At 65.6% G+C, this 17427-nt stretch overlaps 2 protein-coding genes and 1 long non-coding RNA gene across 14 annotated transcripts; 1 reads left to right on the top strand and 2 right to left on the bottom strand.

Moving 5' to 3' along the window:
- Positions 1-503: 503 nt before the first annotated feature.
- On the bottom strand, positions 504-7317 carry LOC125961751 (uncharacterized). The gene is made up of 3 exons (XR_007472724.1): positions 7185-7317; positions 2538-3969; positions 504-1354 (listed from the first exon to the last, which is right to left on the bottom strand). It is a non-coding gene; the product is annotated as an uncharacterized LOC125961751 (long non-coding RNA).
- OPLAH (5-oxoprolinase, ATP-hydrolysing) lies at positions 3604-14623 on the top strand. 8 transcript variants are annotated; one of them, XM_049700582.1, is made up of 27 exons: positions 3604-3838; positions 5542-5765; positions 5840-6031; positions 6533-6632; positions 6713-6836; positions 6922-7117; positions 7199-7364; positions 7472-7610; positions 7703-7770; positions 7898-8163; positions 8260-8372; positions 8464-8634; positions 8783-8920; positions 9012-9150; positions 9272-9384; positions 9571-9722; positions 10196-10356; positions 10435-10536; positions 10608-10782; positions 12397-12581; positions 12705-12851; positions 12937-13071; positions 13233-13382; positions 13507-13664; positions 13757-13917; positions 14072-14169; positions 14412-14623. In XM_049700582.1, the coding sequence occupies exons 1-27, from the start codon at positions 3604-3606 to the stop codon at positions 14556-14558; spliced, it is 4155 nt and encodes a 1384-aa protein (XP_049556539.1). In that variant the 3' UTR covers positions 14559-14623. The 8 variants fall into 8 exon arrangements, with proteins under 8 accessions (XP_049556539.1, XP_049556537.1, XP_049556536.1 ...); XM_004265231.4 differs by lacking the exon at positions 3604-3838 and adding an exon at positions 4704-5084; XM_049700580.1 differs by having other exon boundaries at positions 12397-12851.
- LOC101270503 (sphingomyelin phosphodiesterase 5-like) lies at positions 13257-17197 on the bottom strand. Of its 5 annotated transcripts, none has more exons than XM_049700597.1 (5): positions 16732-16889; positions 15330-15893; positions 15048-15108; positions 14836-14969; positions 13257-13416 (listed from the first exon to the last, which is right to left on the bottom strand). In XM_049700597.1, exons 2-4 carry the CDS (start codon positions 15530-15532, stop codon positions 14841-14843), a joined length of 393 nt encoding a protein of 130 aa, XP_049556554.1. In that variant the 5' UTR covers positions 15533-15893; positions 16732-16889; the 3' UTR covers positions 13257-13416; positions 14836-14840. The 5 variants fall into 5 exon arrangements, 1 of the variants encoding a protein (XP_049556554.1); XR_007472720.1 differs by having other exon boundaries at positions 13265-13416; positions 14679-14969; XR_007472722.1 differs by lacking the exon at positions 13257-13416 and adding an exon at positions 17061-17197 and having other exon boundaries at positions 14745-14969; positions 16732-16775.
- Positions 17198-17427: the final 230 nt, after the last annotated feature.

Below are 17427 nucleotides of genomic sequence, written 5' to 3'. Positions count from 1 at the left end.
AACCACTGTGCCACTGGGGAAGTCCCCCCCCCTTCTTATAGTTAAGCCTGGCTGCCCAGAAGTTGCGTCTGAGTCAGCATAGCTTAGGGTTCAGCCACCGACTGGGCACAGGTTGTGCTTCAGCTCCCAAGCCAGTGACGTGCTGCCCTTTGCTGATGAATCAGGTTGCGGTTGAGGAACACTTTCAAGTCTGCCCCACATCCAGCCATTGTAACAGGCTGAAGAATAGCCAGGTCCTAATTCCCAAAGACTGTGAATGTCACTTTCAATGGCAAAAGGAACTTTGCACGTATGATTAAGCTAAGGGTCTTGAGAAGGAGGGAGTGTCCTAGAGTATCCAGGTGGGCCCTACATGTAATCATGAGTATCCTTTTAAGGTGGGAGCAGAGGGGCATTTGGTTGCAGAAGCAGAGGAGGAGGAGAGGTGGCCTTGGAGGTAGATTGGAGTGATGCAGCCACAAGCCGGGGAGCGCCGACTGCTGGCCGCAGCGAGGAACAAACTCCTCCCCCCCCCCCCCCCGCCCCGGACCCTCCAGAAGGAACTGTCCTGGCTGACGTCTTGACTTTAGCCCAAATGACTCCGTTTGGACTTCCGGCCCTTAGAACTGGAAGAGAATAAATGTCTGTTGTTCTAAGCCTTCGGATTTGTGGTAACGTGTTCGAGCTTTTTTTTGGGGGGGGGCTGCTCAGTGCAGCATGTGGGATCTTAGCTCCCGGACCAGGGATTGAACCCACGCCCTCTGCATTGGAAGCAGGGAGTCTTAACCACTGGACTGCCAGGAAAGTCCTGTTTGAGCTCCTTAATAATTTCTCACCACTAGGATCTCCACCATCCTCCCCAACACCACACTCAGCGTCCGAGGAGCTGCTCAGCTACGCTGTGGAGCCACTCGTCCTTCCCTCTCACCTCCTCACTGCTGGCTGGGGTCTGGGGGAGCTGGGGCGGGTGGGAGCCTGCCCCTCCCAGAGATACCCCTGACCCGCGGGTGTTGCGGGGGAGGCCTCGTCTTCTCAGTTCGTCTCTCCCAGTTTCCTCTGCCCTCGGCTGGAGCCAAGCCCAGGGCGCCCTGTGCTCTTGGCCACAGCCTCTCGGAGCCCAGCTGTCATGATGCAGAGCAGGGCGGGGAGGGGCAGGTCCCGCTCTTCTTACCAAGAAGTAGACCTCCACGAATGACTGCTGCACGCCCAGAGTGACAGTCTCCAGAGTGACAGGGTCACTCCCAGAACTCCTGCCCCTGCCAGGCCTCTCAAGGTCACGGCTCGGCACAGGAACACTGTCACTTCCACCACGTTCTTCCAGTCAAAATAAGGCAGAAGGCCAGGTCAGAGTCCAAGGGCTGAGAACTGGACGCACCTGTTGAGGGGAAACAGCACGTGCACCTACAGTGGCAGCAGTGGTCAGCGGCCCTCTGCACCCCAGGGGAGGCCACTGCCCGCTCCTCCAGCGAGGAACGAGGGGCTGCTTCTGCCAGGAAGGGGCTCGTGGGAGTTTGGCAGCCAAAGATCCAAGTGTATCCGCTCCAAGTTCCCATCCCAGGTCTCAAGGCTGACTCTGCCCCGGGACAGTGCACATGCCATTTCCTTTGCAACCCAGCTACTTGTATAATCAGCACCTCTGTTTCCTTCAACACAGGAGGCTGTGCTAGCTTCCACTGCTATGGAATAGGTTGCCCCAAATGCAGTGGCTTAAAACTACATCCACTTGTAAACTCACAGCTCTGCAGGTCACAAGTCTGGGTGCAACATGGCTGCATTTGGGCAACTGGACTAGAATGACTATTTCATGTGACTTCCTTTCAGCTTGAAGAACTTTCTTTAGTATTTCTTGTAAGGTAGGTCTGCTAACAATAGATTCTCTCTTTGTTTATTTTGGACTTTCTTTATTTCACCTGAATTTACAAAAGATCATTTTCCAAAATATTGGATTCTTGCTTGAGTTTTTTAGTAATTTGAGTTTATCATCCCATTGTCTCCTGGCCTCCATTGTTTCTGATGAGAAGTTAGGTGTAAATCTTATGGTATTCTCTTATATGTGATGAGTTATTTTTATCTTGTGGCTTTTGAAGTTTTCTCTTTGTCTTTCAAGATTTTGGCTATGACATATCAGGTCCTAGGGGCTGCCCACATGTCCTGCCTCATGGCCCCCCCAGCAGTGGAGAATCTCCCTTGCGTGAATCTCTCTGGAGCTTTGCATCCTTCCTCCAGGAAGAAAGCCGTCCTTATATGGGATCTCCTGATTAAGCCAGGTCTGCCCAGGATAATATCCCTTTATACCTCAGCTGTGTCATAACACAATCATGGGTGTAAAAGCCATTCTACTCACAGTACTGGAATTATGCAGGGCGCGTGCGCCAGGGCGGGAAAACTTGGGGGCCTTCTTAGAATTCTGCCCACCACAGCCCACCCTCTGGCCTCCAGAGAGCGTCTGAGCTGGAAGTTGACTGCCCTGAGCCTGTCGTCGTTTGGGGGTAAGATCTCTAGTTCTGCATAAACACTCTACTTCATGACCCTTAGAATGAGGATTATTTCCCACTTACAGAAACCATTAAAATTGACATCACTTCCATCGAGATTAAGTGTGGCTGCTCCCCAGTCTCCCGGAAACTGCTCTCAGGACTGTCCCCCCATGCTCAGCACTGGCGAGAACTTCCTGCCAGCGTGTCGCCCTGGAGCAGTGGGGAAATGACATGCAAATCCCAGGAAAACTACTGGTTAACAACTGGAAACAGCAGACCCGCAAAAAGGAAACGACGATGTGAAATAAACAATAATCATAATGGAAGAAATGACACAAAATAATGCCAACTGCACAGAGCCGTCCCATCGGAAGCCAGACTGGGTGAAGGAGAGAAGTCCTTTACATGATCTCAAGTGTAAACCCAGTCGTCCTTGAGGCGGTCCCCCTGCCCCCAGGAACCTGCTGTCCTCAACGTCTCCTGGGGCCTCCCTGCCCTCCCCGCCCATGCCCTGAGGTGTGGCCCTGAATGTGGTGCCTCGTCCTCCCTGTGACAGTGACACTCCCTACCACCCCAGCAGCAGGACCACTTTGCCTCCAGCCTTGCCCTGAGGTGCTCGTTGGCTCACCCCACGCCCCCAAGCTCTGACCCACCTTCGCCTCCACAGTCCAGCTCCCCCTTGCTGTTGGGCCAGAGATGACCCCTCCCTCAGGGCAGCTCAAACATCCACTCTCCCGACCCCTTCAGAGGCTGTGCTGGCCACGACCGCCTCTGGGACTGTGCCCAGTCAGCCAGCCCCACAACATGGCACGAGCAGCTGGTGGCCAGTGGGTGGCCAGATGGGTGGGGAAGGATGCCTGAATCTCGCAGCCCTCTACCTGCAACACCGCCATCCTGGGCTGGGATGCAGAAGCTTCTGTCCTCCAGGAGGAGCTTCCTAGGGGGACTCCAGGCCTGAGGCAGGTCTGGGCTCCTCTAGCCATTCAACCCTCAGGGGGCCAGAGGTCAGAGGTTAAGTTCGCCCTGCTCCAGGTGCTCTGAAGCCCTGGAATGCAGCTGAGGGGCAGTGCTGACCTCACAATGGCAGGGTCCGCTGCCCCTGGCCAGCCCGCCAGCTGCCGGCAGCTGCCGCCCACCGCTGCCAGGCATGTCCCTCCTCAGCAGCTACGAGGGCCTGCAGCAGGAGATCCAGCGGCTGGCACAGGAGAACCAAGAGCTGCGGCGGCTCGTGCAGCTCATCCAGGAGAACGAGGAGCTGAAGCTGGTGCTCAGGAACCGGGGCATCGGCCTGAGCTTCTGCAGCTCCGGGCTCCTGGCCGAGGTGACCGCCAGCCCCCGCCTGCCCCGGCGCAGAACCATCAAGTTCAGGGATGCTGAAAGAGGTGCGTGGGCCAGGGCCGTGGGGGTCTCCTCAGGGACCCGCAGGCTGCACTCACCGAGCCATGCAGGGCAGCGAAAAGTGGGAGAAACCCCTGCTCCCGTGCGGCCGTGTCCTGTCAGGTGCTGACAGGTGCTGTGGAGGAAGCGGCGAGGAATAGAGTCGGGGGGCTCTTTTAGGGGTGCAGCGGGGAGAGGGTGACATCTCTGAGAGAGTGACCTCAGAGCAGCACTAGACTGAAGTGAGGGAGCCGTGAGGCTGCCCTTTAATGCCCCATCATACAGAGGATGTGAGGCGGCCAGAGGCCAGGGCTCTGTGGGGAGCCCTGCTGCAGCCTGGGTTGCGGCCCAGACCCTGTGCTCTCACAGCAGCCAACCTCCCTCTCTCCTCCTGGGACCAAGCAGACTGCAAGGGCCAGCAGGGCTCAAGGAAGCAGTAGAGTCTGGGGTGGGATGGGGCCAGGGCATGGACCGTGTCCCTGCCTGTCTGGCCACCTGTCTGCCTGGCCCGTGAGGTGAGGTGGCCCCTTCACCTGCTGTTCCTCTGCTTGGGAAGCCCCCTATCCCCCACCGTTCCTTTGCGGCCCCTCACAGCTCCAGCCCACCTCAGGCCTGGGCAGGCACCCGGGCAGCTTTCAGCTCGCCGGGAAACAGGCCAGGGAAGGGCAGCCACCCGCCCCGTGGTCCCGAGACTGACCACAGCGTCTGGCGATATCAGCCCGAGCGTCGCGCGGTCGGCCTGGGAGGGCGACGTGGAGGTCCCCCAGCCCACAGCGCCTGGCGCGCCCACGGGGAGTGAGGGGTTTCTCCAGGACGCCCCCCTGCCCCCCCGCCGCGGGTCGGGCCACTCAATTCTGCCCTCCCGCGTCACCCATCCCCCACCCCGGGCCGCCACAACCGCCGCACGCTGCGGGGCGCGGTCCGAGGTCGTCTGCGCTCCGCCTGCCCCGGGGCACCTGGAGGAGGGCACCCGGGGCGCCCGCGCTCAGCGAGCTCCGGACCGGCGCAGGGCCGGGCGGCCGCAGAGCCCAGGTGCCCGGGGGCCGGGCCGCGGGGTGGGGCCGCGCCGCCACGGCGCCGCCCCGCCGGGGATCTGGATGGAGACGCCTGCCGCCCGCGGCTCCGGGCCACCCGAGCCTGACGCAACCGGAGAGCCCGGCGGGCCCCGCTTCCGGGCTGGGGGAGGGCGCGGGCAGGGCCCAGAGCGAGTGCGGCCGAACGGACGGCGAGCGAGCGGAGCCGACAGGCCAGGTGGGCGCCGCGCCAGGATCCTCCCCGCTCCCCCGTCCGCACCCCCGTCCCCACTCGCCCCCACCGCCCGCTCCCCTTCGCCTCCCGGCCCCGCCCCGTCGTCTGCGCAGGCTCCGCCCCGTCCCCGTGTCCCGCTCGGCCTCTGCTCCAAGGTCGAGCCTTTGGGAAGTGGGCCTTTTCTCACCAGCCCCCAACCCACGTGCCTCTTCGTGCTTAAGGGCCCAGAAACCCCAGCCCGAAGGCTCCCGCCGCGCCTCCTCCTTTGAAAGGCCTGCTCCAGGCCCTGGGGTCCCTTGCAACCCTGCGCACTGGAACTGGGGAGTGGGGGTCATGAGGCCCTGCAGGACTTGCCCAGCTCTGGCTCCACCCAGGGCCCCTCATGGGCGTGGAACTCCTGTCTTCTCCCCATCCCAGGATGCCCCCCAGGCCTCCCGGCTGACCCACTGCCTCTGTCCAGTGCTCCCAGGACTGCCGGCTGAAGAGTCGCTGCTGGACTCCAGCCCCACCACCATGGGCAGCCCGGAGGAGCGCTTCCACTTTGCCATTGACCGCGGAGGCACCTTCACAGATGTCTTTGCCCAGTGCCCAGGGGGGCACGTGAGGGTCTTAAAGCTGCTCTCAGAAGACCCCGCCAACTATGTGGACGCACCCACCGAGGGCATCCGCCGCATCCTGGAGCAGGTGGCCAGGGCAGAGTGGTGGGGTGGGGAGGGACTTGGGGCCAGAGGCCTGATGGCTGACCACGTGGTTCCCAGGAGGGGGGCATGCTGTTGCCGCGGGACCGGCCGCTGGACACCAGTCGCATCGCCAGCATCCGCATGGGCACCACGGTAGCTACCAACGCGCTGCTGGAACGGCGCGGGGAGCGGGTGGCACTGCTGGTGACTCGCGGCTTCCGAGACCTGCTGCATGTAGGCACCCAGGCCCGTGAAGACCTCTTTGACCTGGTGAGTTCATCACGCCAGCAGGTGGCCAGCTCTGCAGCACATGTTTTCCCTGGAGTGCCGTGGCCCCGCAGGGAGGGCGGTCCTTGGAAGGGTCAGTGCCAGCCCAAGGCCACCAGCTGATAGAGAGGAGGTTCCGGGCACTCGTAGTGGGATGCTGCGTCCCCCTAGCCCTGACTGGTCACGTGTTGTCCTATGCCTGTCTGCCGCTCCGCCCAGTCTTGGACCCTGACCCTCACCCCCACGGTTGGGCTCTGGGAAGGAGCTGCCTTTGTGGGGGTGGGGCAGTTGGCTGCACTCAGAGGCCTGGGGGCAGAGAGCCGTCCCCCGGGGGGGCCTTCCTGGGCCACCCGCTCTGACTGTGTCACCCTGTCTCACTGTGTCTCCTGGGCCTGTGGACTGGCCTGTTGGGACACATCTGCTCGCCTGCATTGCCCCACCCGTGCAGGGCCCCAGCAGGGACCCTCAGGCCTGGGACTCCTCTGAGCCTCTGCCTGCCCTCAGGCCGTGCCCATGCCCGAGATGCTGTACGAGGAGGTGCTGGAAGTGGACGAGCGTGTGGTGCTGTATCGAGAGGAGCCAGGTGCTGGGATGCCCGTGAAAGGTACGGATGCCCGAATGTTGGGGCGCAGGGCAGCAGGCCCAGATGGGCCTTTGACGGGGCAGCGGCGGGCTTCCCTGCAGGCCGCACAGGGGACCTGCTGGAGGTGCAGCAGCCTGTGGACCTGGGGGGCCTGCGAGGGAAGCTGGAGGGGCTCCTGTCTCGAGGCATCCGCAGCCTGGCCGTGGTGCTCATGCACTCATACACGTGAGTGTGGGCTGGCTGGGGGTGCGGGCGGCAGGTGGGCCAGCGGGTGGGCAGGTAGCTCAGCGGCACTCGGACGCCATCGTAGGTGGGCCCAGCACGAGCAGCAGGTGGGCGCCCTGGCCCGCGAGCTGGGCTTCACACACGTGTCACTGTCCTCGGAGGCCATGCCCATGGTGCGCATCGTGCCCCGGGGGCACACTGCCTGCGCCGACGCCTACCTCACACCCACCATCCAGCGCTACGTGCAGGGCTTCCGCCGTGGCTTCCAGGGTCAGCTCAAGGTGAGGCCCCCCCGCCGGCCCGCCCCGGCCACCCCCGCCCTGCGCCGCCCCGCCCCTCACTGCCCACCTGCCTGCCCACAGGACGTGCAGGTGCTGTTCATGCGCTCCGATGGTGGCCTGGCGCCCATGGACTCCTTCAGTGGCTCCCGCGCTGTGCTCTCGGGCCCTGCTGGGGGCGTGGTTGGGTACTCAGCCACCACCTACCGGGTGGAGGGTGGCCATCCTGTCATCGGCTTTGACATGGGAGGTATGAGGGCCTGAGGGGGGGGTCCGGGGGAGCCTCAGATGCCGGGCTGGGCAATGTCAGGCATCCAGGTCTGTGGGATGACCCCTCATCACCCCGTCTCCCACCAGGCACGTCTACCGACGTGAGCCGCTATGCTGGCGAATTTGAACACGTCTTCGAGGCCAGCACAGCTGGTGTCACTCTCCAGGCCCCCCAGCTGGACATCAACACCGTGGCAGCTGGTGGGGGCTCCCGCCTCTTCTTCAGGTCAGCCCCATCCCGCACCTGGGCGGACCCCCAGCCCTGCCTCCCAGCCCTGCCTCCCAGCCCACCTCCACCTCCAATTCCCCTCTCCAAAGGTCAGGCCTCTTCGTGGTGGGGCCAGAGTCTGCAGGAGCCCACCCTGGCCCCGCCTGCTACCGCAAAGGTAAGAGCTGGCACGTGCTCTGCCAGTCCCCTTCCCACACGGCCCAGGCCCAGCGACCCCTCCAGCCCCACCCCCACTGCCCGCTCCCGGCGCTCACCTCCAGCCCCACACCGTGCACACCTCCCAGGAGGCCCTGTGACCGTGACGGATGCTAATCTGGTCCTGGGTCGCCTGCTGCCTGCCTCCTTCCCCCGCATTTTTGGGCCGGGAGAGGACCAGCCACTGTCCCCGGAGGCGTCCCGAAAGGCCCTGGAGGCTGTAGCCACTGAGGTCAACAGCTTCCTGACCAACGGGCCTTGTCCGGCCTCCCCACTGAGCCTGGAGGAGGTGGCCATGGGGTTTGTGCGTGTGGCCAACGAGGCCATGTGCCGGCCCATCCGTGTGCTCACGCAGGTACAGCCGCCTTTCCCCTCGCCCAGGGGTGGGGGACAGGATGGGGGAGGGCCGGGCGGGGCAGGGCAGGCCACTGATCCCCTTCTGGCTCCCCAGGCGCGAGGCCACGACCCCTCGGCCCACGTGCTGGCTTGCTTTGGGGGAGCTGGTGGGCAGCATGCTTGCGCCATCGCCCGGGCCCTGGGCATGGACACCGTGCACATTCATAGGTGAGTCTGGGTGTGGTGCGCGTGTCCTGGGGCCGGGGGGCCACTGTGGGAGGCACCCCACCCTTTCGCTGTGCGGTCCCTGTCCCCCTAGGCATAGTGGGCTGCTGTCAGCACTGGGGCTGGCCCTGGCAGACGTGGTACACGAGGCACAGGAGCCCTGCTCCCTGCCCTACGCGCCCGAGACCTTTGTGCAGCTGGACCAGAGGCTGAGCCGCCTGGAGGAGCAGTGCGTGGATGCCTTGCGGGCCCAGGGCTTCCCCAGGTGGGGCTCCGGGGGCTGCCGGGCCAGGTGGAGGGCCTGCCGCACCCGAGCCGCTGCACTTGGGGCCTCTTCGGCGGCAGTCAGGGAGGGGTGGCCCGGGTGTCCTCAAGGGTACCCAGTGTGAGTGCCCTGCCTGTCGCCGCTGCAGGGCTCAGATCAGCACCGAGAGCTTCCTGCACCTGCGCTACCAGGGCACGGACTGCGCCCTGATGGTGTCCGCCCACCAGCACCCGGCCACGGCCCACTCACCCCGAGCGGGCGACTTCGGGGCAGGCTTCGTCGAGAGGTATGTGAGCTCCGCGTCTTGGGAGCCCTGGCTGGCGTCCGCTGGCCTGGCTGCCCGCCCTGATGGCTCTCCGGGACCTCCGGGTGTGCAGGTACATGAGGGAGTTTGGCTTCATCATCCCTGAGCGGCCAGTGGTGGTGGACGACGTGCGGGTGAGGGGCACTGGCCGCAGTGGCCTTCGCCTCGAGTACGTCCCGAAAGCCCAGAGTGGGCCTCCCCGGGTAGACAAGGTTGGTGGCCCTGCCTGTGCCCGTCCACCCACACCCACTGGGACACAGGGACAGGTGTGGAGGGGGAGACGCAGGGAGGGCACCGGCCCTAGGAACTTCGCTCACCTGACGCCCTCCTCAGACGACCCGTTGCTACTTCGAGGGGGGCTACCAGGAGACCCCCGTGTACCTGTTGGGCGAGCTGGGCGCTGGGCACAAGCTGCAGGGGCCCTGCCTCCTCATTGACAGCAACAGGTGGGCTGAGGGCCGGGGCCACGGCTGCCGGGGCTGGGGTGACCCGTGGGGCCCAGGCTGCAGGAGCCTGAAGGGCTCTCGGGTCCCTTCCTGGTTGGGCTGCTTCTGGGCCTGGGCACGTGGGGTCCCTGCTTGGGAGGGGTGTGTGGCCTGGCTCCTGCAGCCCCTTTGCTGCCCTGCCCGCAGTACCATCCTGGTGGAGCCAGCCTGCCAGGCGGAGGTGACTGAGACTGGGGACATCCGCATCTCCGTGGGGGCTGAGGCGCCCGGCACGGTGGGTGCCCAGCTCGACCCCATCCACCTGTCCATATTCTCCCATCGCTTCATGGGCATTGCTGGTGAGTGGCTTCCACCATCCTGCTCCCCCGCCCCGCTCCCTGCGGTGCACCAGGCAGGGGTGTGTGGAGAGAAAGCGTGACCCGGGGGAAGGGGCGGAAGCGGAAGGCGCCCTGCGGTGGCGCAGGCCCTGGGCAGGGTGGGCGCTCTTCTCCTCCCGGCACCGCGTGGTCTGGGCTCCGCACGGTGAACCCAGGCTCCGAAGCCCGTGCCCCGCACCAGTTTCTTAACGTGCGAAGCAGGGCTTAGGGTTGATGGTGGCGCTGGGCAGGGCTGGGGAGGAAGGGGGTGCCCTTCACGAGTAAGATGTGGCTTGGCCATGGCCTCGCAGTGTCTGGGTGGACCATCGCCTGCTTCGGGTCCTGGGTCCGGGACTCAGAGGCCTTGAAGGCGGTGGGCCCTGCCTCTCCATACCCCGGGGATGCGCTGTGGATGGGGTGGGGCCAGCGGGCATCTGGTCACCCTGTGTCCCCAGAGCAGATGGGCCGCATCCTGCAGCGCACGGCCATCTCCACCAACATCAAGGAGCGCCTGGACTTCTCCTGCGCCCTCTTTGGGCCCGACGGGGGGCTGGTCTCCAACGCCCCTCACATCCCTGTGCACCTGGGTGCCATGCAGGAGACGGTGCAGTTCCAGGTTCGGCGGGCCCCTCTCCCTGCCCCCCGCCCCTTGCACCGGCCCCCTCCCCACTCTGCACCTGTCTCCTGGCTTCAGATCCAGCACGTGGGGGCTGACCTCCATCCCGGCGACGTTCTGCTGAGCAACCACCCCTGCGCGGGGGGCAGCCACCTGCCAGACCTGACCGTCATCACACCGGTGAGGGTCGCTGCCCGGGTACCTCGGGTGGTAGGGCCGCCGGCGCCCCTGACCGTTGCCCTCACCCCTAGGTGTTTTGGCCGGGTCAGACGCGGCCTGTGTTCTACGTGGCCAGCCGTGGGCACCACGCGGACATTGGGGGCATCACACCGGGCTCCATGCCCCCCCACTCCACCACCCTGCAGCAGGAGGGCGCCATCTTTCTGTCCTTCAGACTCGTCCAGGCGGGTGTCTTCCAGGAGGAGGGTGAGTGGGAACGGATCTGGGGTGGGGCTGAAACACCTGGCCGCTTCGTGCAGACAGTCTGGGCCGGACACAGGGATGCAGCCCCCGCTGCCCCCCTGCCCCCTGGCCTAGGCCAGCCTCCAGGCTGAGGGAGCTGGTCGGTGACCCCCCAGGGTGGTTGCAGATCGCCTCTCAGAGGTGATCAGACGAGCTGAGCTGAGTTCTGCCTGGGTCCAAGGAGGCCTGGAAGGTTTGGGGGTGGGGAGCTGGCCAGGACACCCAAGGGATTGGGTGCAGGAGGAGGAGGAGCCTATTTTAAGGTGGGCGGCTGCTGGTGGCGTTTATGATTTGCACTGGGTTTGCACTGGGTCTGGGGACTGCAGAGACACGGCGGCACCAGCGGCCAGGGGCTGCAGGCTCTCGGGGCCTGGGTCAGTCACTGGGCAGCCGTGAAGGGCTTCAGCTGGGCCTGAGCTGCCTGTGCGCCAGGCAAGCCCCCGCCTGTGTGCAGGGCGCGTGGAGGCTCCTGCAGGCCAGGCAGGGGGCGTGGGGGGGGCAGCCGCTCTCGCCCTCGAAGATGCTGAGCCTCAAGCTGGGAGGCAACGGTGAGGGGGTTTTGGAGGTCAGGGTTGGTAAGTGGTGGGACTTGGGCAGCGGGGAGGGAATCAAGTTTGGACAGCTATAGGATGGAGGTCCTGGCACTGCAGTTGCCAGGAAGGTGGGACAGAGACTGCAGTGGCACCTGGGGGTCAGGGACAGCTGGTGTGAGAGCCCACGGGGCATCCCAGAGGGAGGACAGGTGATGTGGGCAGGTGGAAGGTGGGGTAACAGAGCCATGGGCTGTTGTGGGTGCTGAGAACACGAACAGAGTGACTGAGGCCTGGCTGCTCCCTTGGTCAGTATGGGTGGGGGCAGAGGGTAGGGATCACCGAGGGACCTGTGCAGGCGTGTCTGGCAGAGGACCCAGTGGCCAGGGAGCCTGAGAGGACCCTGATCCAGACTCAGGAGGGGAGCTTGCCCGAAGCAGGGAGTGGTCCACAGGGCCAGAACCCGTACTGCTGCCCGAGGTGGACGCCTTGTCCAGATCTTTTGGGGGCGGTGGCGGGGCGCACAGGCAGCCATGCTGGCGCTCTTTCAAAACGACTGGCTGTGGCGGTGAGTTCGGGGCCCCAGGGCTGAGGGCAGTGTGAGTGTGGGAGGGTTAAGGGAAGTGGTTTTTCCTGCTGGGAGAGGGGAGGGGAGCCCAGAAAAGGCTGGAGAGTGTGGGCCAGGTGGTGGGGAGGCAGGGCAGGAGAAATGAAGGAGGGAGGAGAGTTTGCTGAGGGAACCTTCCCCCTGCCCTGCCCCCTGCCCTGGGTACCTCCAGCCCACGTGAGATCATGGTCACGGTCAAAGCTGCTTGTCCCATCCTAGGGTGCCCTGGGGCATTGTGGTGTGGGAAGAAGGTTCAGTAGCTGATGGGGGGAAGCTGGGGATTTTCAGGGACCTGGAAGAGCCAGCAGGGTAGTGGGGAGCCAGTGATGGGCCAACATGTGGTCCCCGCAAGTGCCCCAGCAGAGAAGTACAGCAGGTGTGGAGCAGGGCACAGGTGGCCCTGGGACTTTGAGTGGCTCAGTGGCAATCACATCCATTCAGGGGTAACCGAAGCCCTGCGGGCACCAGGCAAGATTCCAGGCTGCAGCGGAACACGGAACCTGCACGACAACCTGTCAGATCTGCGTGCCCAGGTGGCAGCCAACCAGAAGGGCATCCAGCTGGTGGGCGAGCTCATTGGGCAGTACGGCCTGGAGGTGGTACAGGCCTACATGGGCCACATTCAGGTGGGCCGGGGGGAAGGAGCAAGCCGGCAGCTCTGTGCCTGCCCCAGGCAGGTGGACAGAGGTGGGGGACACCTGGCCCACCTGGAAGGTGGCGCAGCCGTTACTGAACATACTCTCCACCAGGCGAACGCTGAGCTAGCTGTGCGAGACATGCTTCGGGCCTTTGGAACCTCCCGGCAGGCCCAGGGCCTGCCCCTGGAGGTGTCTGCAGAGGACCACATGGACGACGGTTCTCCCATCCGACTCCGAGTGCAGATCGACGTGAGTGAGGTCAGTCTTGGGAGGAAGGACCTCCCCAGGCATCAGGGCCGTGGCCACCCGGCTGCTGACTTCTCCCCTCCTCTCTGGCGGGCAGGGTAGCGCGGTGTTTGATTTCAGCGGCACGGGGCCCGAGGTGTTCGGCAACCTCAACGCGCCTCGGGCCATCACACTGTCTGCGCTCATCTACTGCCTTCGCTGTCTGGTCGGCCGCGACATCCCACTCAACCAGGTGTGCAAGGGTGTGCTGCGCACACGGACAGCAGGTCAACCCCAAGCCCCACATCACCCTGAGGGAGCCTGGGGCTAGGTCAGCCCAAGGTCGGACTGATCCTAGGGACGCGTGTGGTGTACCTCCCAACTCTTCTTGAGCGCTGGCCCCTCTCCCCACAGGGCTGCCTGGCACCGGTGCATGTTGTGATCCCTAAGGGCTCCATCCTGGACCCGTCCCCAGAGGCGGCGGTGGTGGGCGGCAACGTGCTTACGTCGCAGCGGGTGGTGGACGTCATCCTGGGGGCCTTCGGGGCCTGCGCTGCTTCCCAGGTGTGGTGAGCCGGTGGGCACAGCTCTGGGGCTGCTGGGGGCGGGGGGAGGGAGGGCTGCAGGCTGCGACCGGCCGAGAGGGGACGCGCCCCCAGCCAGTGCAGCGGCCATTTGTCCCCGCCAGGGCTGCATGAACAACGTGACCTTGGGCAACGCCCACATGGGCTACTATGAGACGGTGGCAGGCGGCGCGGGCGCAGGCCCCGGCTGGCATGGGCGCAGCGGTGTGCACAGCCACATGACCAACACACGGATCACCGACCCCGAGATCCTGGAGAGCAGGTGAGCGCTGCAGGAAGGGGTGGGGCTGAGGAGCCGGGCCTGGGGTGGAGCGGGGGCGGGGCAGGCTGGGCTGAGACCCTGGCCCCGCGCAGGTACCCAGTTATCCTGCGCCGCTTTGAACTGAGACTGGGGTCTGGGGGGCGCGGCCGCTTCCGGGGCGGCGATGGTGTTATCCGCGAGCTGCTTTTTCGTGAGGAGGCGCTACTGTCAGTGCTGACCGAGCGCCGCGCCTTCCAGCCTTACGGCCTTATGGGTAAGTGGCTCCCTTCCCCTCTCCCCCCAGCCCATCACGGCCGTCAGTTCCCCACCCACCTCCTGTCCCATCTACCCCCCTATTCCCCCACCAACTCCCCACGCCTCTCACTTCCTTGCCTCCTGGGCCACCCCTACCTTGCCTCTTCTTGCAGGGGGTGAGCCCGGAACTCGTGGCCTAAACCTACTGATCCGGAAGGGCGGCCGGACAGTGAATCTGGGTGGGAAGACCTCAGTGCTCGTGTCCCCGGGGGTAAGGACTGCGGCCTGTCCTGTCCCATCCCCGCCCCCACCCCCAGCTGCCCTTATCCCACAGAGTGAATGGAGTTGCACAGATAACTAGAGACGGAGTTTAATTTGGCTCCTGAAGGATGGGGGCTGCAGACTCTGGGGTCCCAGCTGGCTGCTGTGGCTGCACTGCCCCGCCGGGGATGGGATGGCGGCAGGAGACAGGCAGAGCCCATCCCCACACTGAACCTCCCCTCTGCCCCACAGGATGTGTTCTGTCTCCACACACCAGGCGGCGGGGGCTATGGGGACCCAGAGGACCCCGCCCCTCTGCCGGCGTCGCTCCTGCAGCCCCTAGCCTTCCCTGAGCGGGGCAGCGTCTATGAGTACCGCAGGGCCCAGGAGACTGTGTGAGGGAGGGCCCCGCACAATAAAGATTCCTGAAGTCGTCCTGTTCCAGTGGCGGCTGGCCAGGCTCACGTTCTGTGTCCCTGTCTGTCTTTCCACCCGTGCTGGCACCTGTCTCCTCCGTACCTGCCTTAGGAGGGCTTGCAAGTCCCACCGCCAGGTGGTCCGTAAGCCCCACCAGGGCGGTGCTGAATGTCACCCGTTCCACCTCTTGGGGGCAGGAGTCAGGTTGAGGGGTCACCCCAGCGCCAGCAGGCCCAGCACCCTGAGCTCTGGCACGTACTGGGCTCAGAACGCCTCCGGGTCCTCCTCGGTAGGTGACGTAGTCCAGGCGCCGGCCCGCCAGTGCTCAGCCGGGCGGCCTCCCCTGGGAGGGCCTGCCAGGGAGTGGCGGCGCCCTTCCTCCTTTCCAAGGCCCTGAGGAGGGTGGCAGTGTCACCAAGGTCAGGGCATCCCTCCTTCCGGGCGTTGCCTGGCCCCCAGGTAGCCACTCACCTCAGCATCTCCGCGGGGCAGGCCACGGAGTGGCGGAGATTGCAGGATCTCAGCAGCATTCCTGGGGAGGGCGGAGGACGGTGGCGAGAGGCGGTATCAGTGGGAGCCTGGCCCGCGAGCCCGCCCTAGGTCCGTCCGCCCCCAACCCCGGCGCGTCCCCGGCCGGCGGCGGTCCCGGAAGCGGCTGAACAGCTGGTGCCGCTGCTCCCGCGCGTGGGCTGCGGAGAGGCCGGCGCTCGGTGGGCGGGGCCGCCCGCCCGCCCCGCTGCAGCCTCTTCTCACCTAAGCGCGCAGTTGTCGAAGTTGTGGTCACCCAGGCGCACACTGAAGGCCACGGCCTCGTCACTTTGGCGGCTCTCAACCTCGGACAGCTCGGCCCAGTCCAGCAACAGCGTCAGCTGTGTGCGGCGCAGGAGCCCGTCCTGGGCGGGGTGGGTTGGAGGGGAGGGACGGGGAGGGAAGGAAGGCTCAGTCCGAGGTGCCATTCTGCCTCCTGGACACCCAGCTGCGCCCGCGCCTTCCCCCGCCCCGCCCGGTCCCGATCTGTGAGCCCACCAGCACTCGAAGGGACTGGCGGCGCCTGGGGCAGTGAATAAACGGTGGGGGGAGGGGAGGTGCAGACAAGGATTGGGACTCCGCGCAGAGTGAGGGGGGGCGGCCCGCCCACGAGCCTACGAGCAGCCAGTCGGGCTCACCACTCGGCGAATGCAAATGCGTGCAGTGCAGGAAAGCCCACGATGTGGCGCCCGTCCGGGATGCCCAGCTGCGCTTGGGGACCTTCGCGCGTTCGACCCCATGCCCCGCCCCCTTCCGGGTTCCGGATCGCCGCGGCCGGTGGGCGGACACCTGTGCAGAAAGTAGTCACTTGGAGGCCAGCGCATCCTCGCAACGTGCGTGAGGAAGGACTGGAAATCTGCGCGTAGCAGCGGGTAGCGCGAGGCCAGCAGCAGCCCGCTGCCCAGCAGCTTCAGGTGTAGCCCGGGCTGCAGGCCGAATGTGCCACGTCGTACGACACCGGGCCCAGATTGGGTGCCAGGCGGCTCAGCAGGCGTCGCTCTGCGCGAAGATGGAACACGTCCTGCAGGCACATGAAGTCCAGCCTCGCTGGCACGGCGCCTATCAGCACCCCTCACGGCACCCCTGCACTGGCCAACTGCAGCCGGTAGCCCCATAGGGCGAATGCCGCAGGCCGGCGAGCAGCACGGCGCCCACGGTCTCGGCCCGCCGCTGGTTGTGCGCCAGCCCGTCGGGGAGCAGGCACAGGTTGACGCCGAAGAAGCTGAAGCTGCGCGCGGGCTCAATTGGGGGGGCGCCAGGGCGTGGGGGGCGCCCAGCACTGCGGAGGGAGCTAGTAGCAGAAGGGACGGCGCCAGGCTTGCAGCAGCAGGTCCGGCAGTGCCACAGGCAGGCCGATAAGCAGCAGCAGCGACAGAGCCGCTCCGGCGCCCGCTGCGGCGCTCAGCCAGATCTGGTCGCTCGGGCGTGCGGCCGGCGCCCAGCAGCCCAGCAGCTGGTCCAGGGCCCAGCAGGCCGAGAAACGTAGCGCGCGGGCCAGGCCGGGGAGAGCGTGCAGCACAGGGTGCGGGAAGGGTGAGGGCCGTAGGGCGCAGGGCGTCGGGGGCCAGTCGGGCGGGCATGGCGTGGCGCGCGGGGCTCTTGGTAGCAAGTCTCTCCGACGACTCACTGGCTTCCAGCGTGCGAGTCGACTCGTTCGTGCGTGCCCGGGAGCTGCAGGGGAGTCACAGGGGTCAAGGCCACGTGGCACAACTTGTGCGCGGAGGCGGCAAGGCGCTGAGCCCCCGCGAGCCTGGGGGTATGGGCACAGGCGGAGCCACCCGGGAAGCCGCCCTCTCCTCACCCGCGCGGAACCTCGGCGGCGGTTGGAGAACAAAAGGGAAAGCGAAAGAGACCCTAGTCCCGCCCCAGATCCTTCTCGCCCCGCCCTCCCCTGAAAGCCGCAGGGAGAACCCCCAGACCCGCCCGATGGGAGCGACTTCTGGGTGCAGCCCACACCAAGTGGAGCGCGACACTTTTTAATGCGGGCCGGCGCAGCGACAGGGAGTGGAGCGCGATGCGCGCTGTCTCCCCCTCTCCCTCCTCCCGCGAGTCAGAGCGTAATGGCCCCGGCGCTCCCGCTGCCCAGACTGCGGGATCTACCCCACCCCGACCTGCTTCCCCCAAGTCCGAGGAAGGGGCGGACTCGGAGAGGTCTCACCAGCCACCGGCTCAGCGCCGGGCACCGCCCATAGTGGAGGCGGCTCTGTGACCTTCCCCCAAGAAGCTTCCAATCTGGGGGAAGGGCTGTTGGTTCGGCCCCGCGCAGCAGGCCGGGCCGCCGGGGCACGCGAGCCGGGTGGAAGCCAGCTCTGCGTCCACGGAG

Source organism: Orcinus orca, chromosome 17, assembly GCF_937001465.1.
Source record: "Orcinus orca chromosome 17, mOrcOrc1.1, whole genome shotgun sequence".
In the NCBI taxonomy this organism is placed as follows: Eukaryota; Metazoa; Chordata; class Mammalia; order Artiodactyla; family Delphinidae; genus Orcinus; species Orcinus orca.
Note: the sequence above shows the minus strand (reverse complement) of the source record. Positions and strands in the feature narration are given on the sequence as shown.

Coding starts and splice junctions, on each gene's coding strand:
- OPLAH (XM_049700576.1), top strand. CDS start 3,604: ATGTCCCTCCTCAGCAGCTACGAGGGCCTGCAGCAGGAGATCCAGCGG. Junction 5,766..5,839: donor TCCGCCGCATCCTGGAGCAG/GTGGCCAGGGCA, acceptor CGTGGTTCCCAG/GAGGGGGGCATGCTGTTGCC. Junction 7,118..7,198: donor GCTTCCAGGGTCAGCTCAAG/GTGAGGCCCCCC, acceptor GCCTGCCCACAG/GACGTGCAGGTGCTGTTCAT.
- LOC101270503 (XM_049700597.1), bottom strand. CDS start 15,532: ATGGCACCTCGGACTGAGCCTTCCTTCCCTCCCCGTCCCTCCCCTCCA. Junction 15,109..15,329: donor TTCGACAACTGCGCGCTTAG/GTGAGAAGAGGC, acceptor CGCCCTCCCCAG/GAATGCTGCTGAGATCCTGC. Junction 14,970..15,047: donor TGCCCCGCGGAGATGCTGAG/GTGAGTGGCTAC, acceptor CACCCTCCTCAG/GGCCTTGGAAAGGAGGAAGG.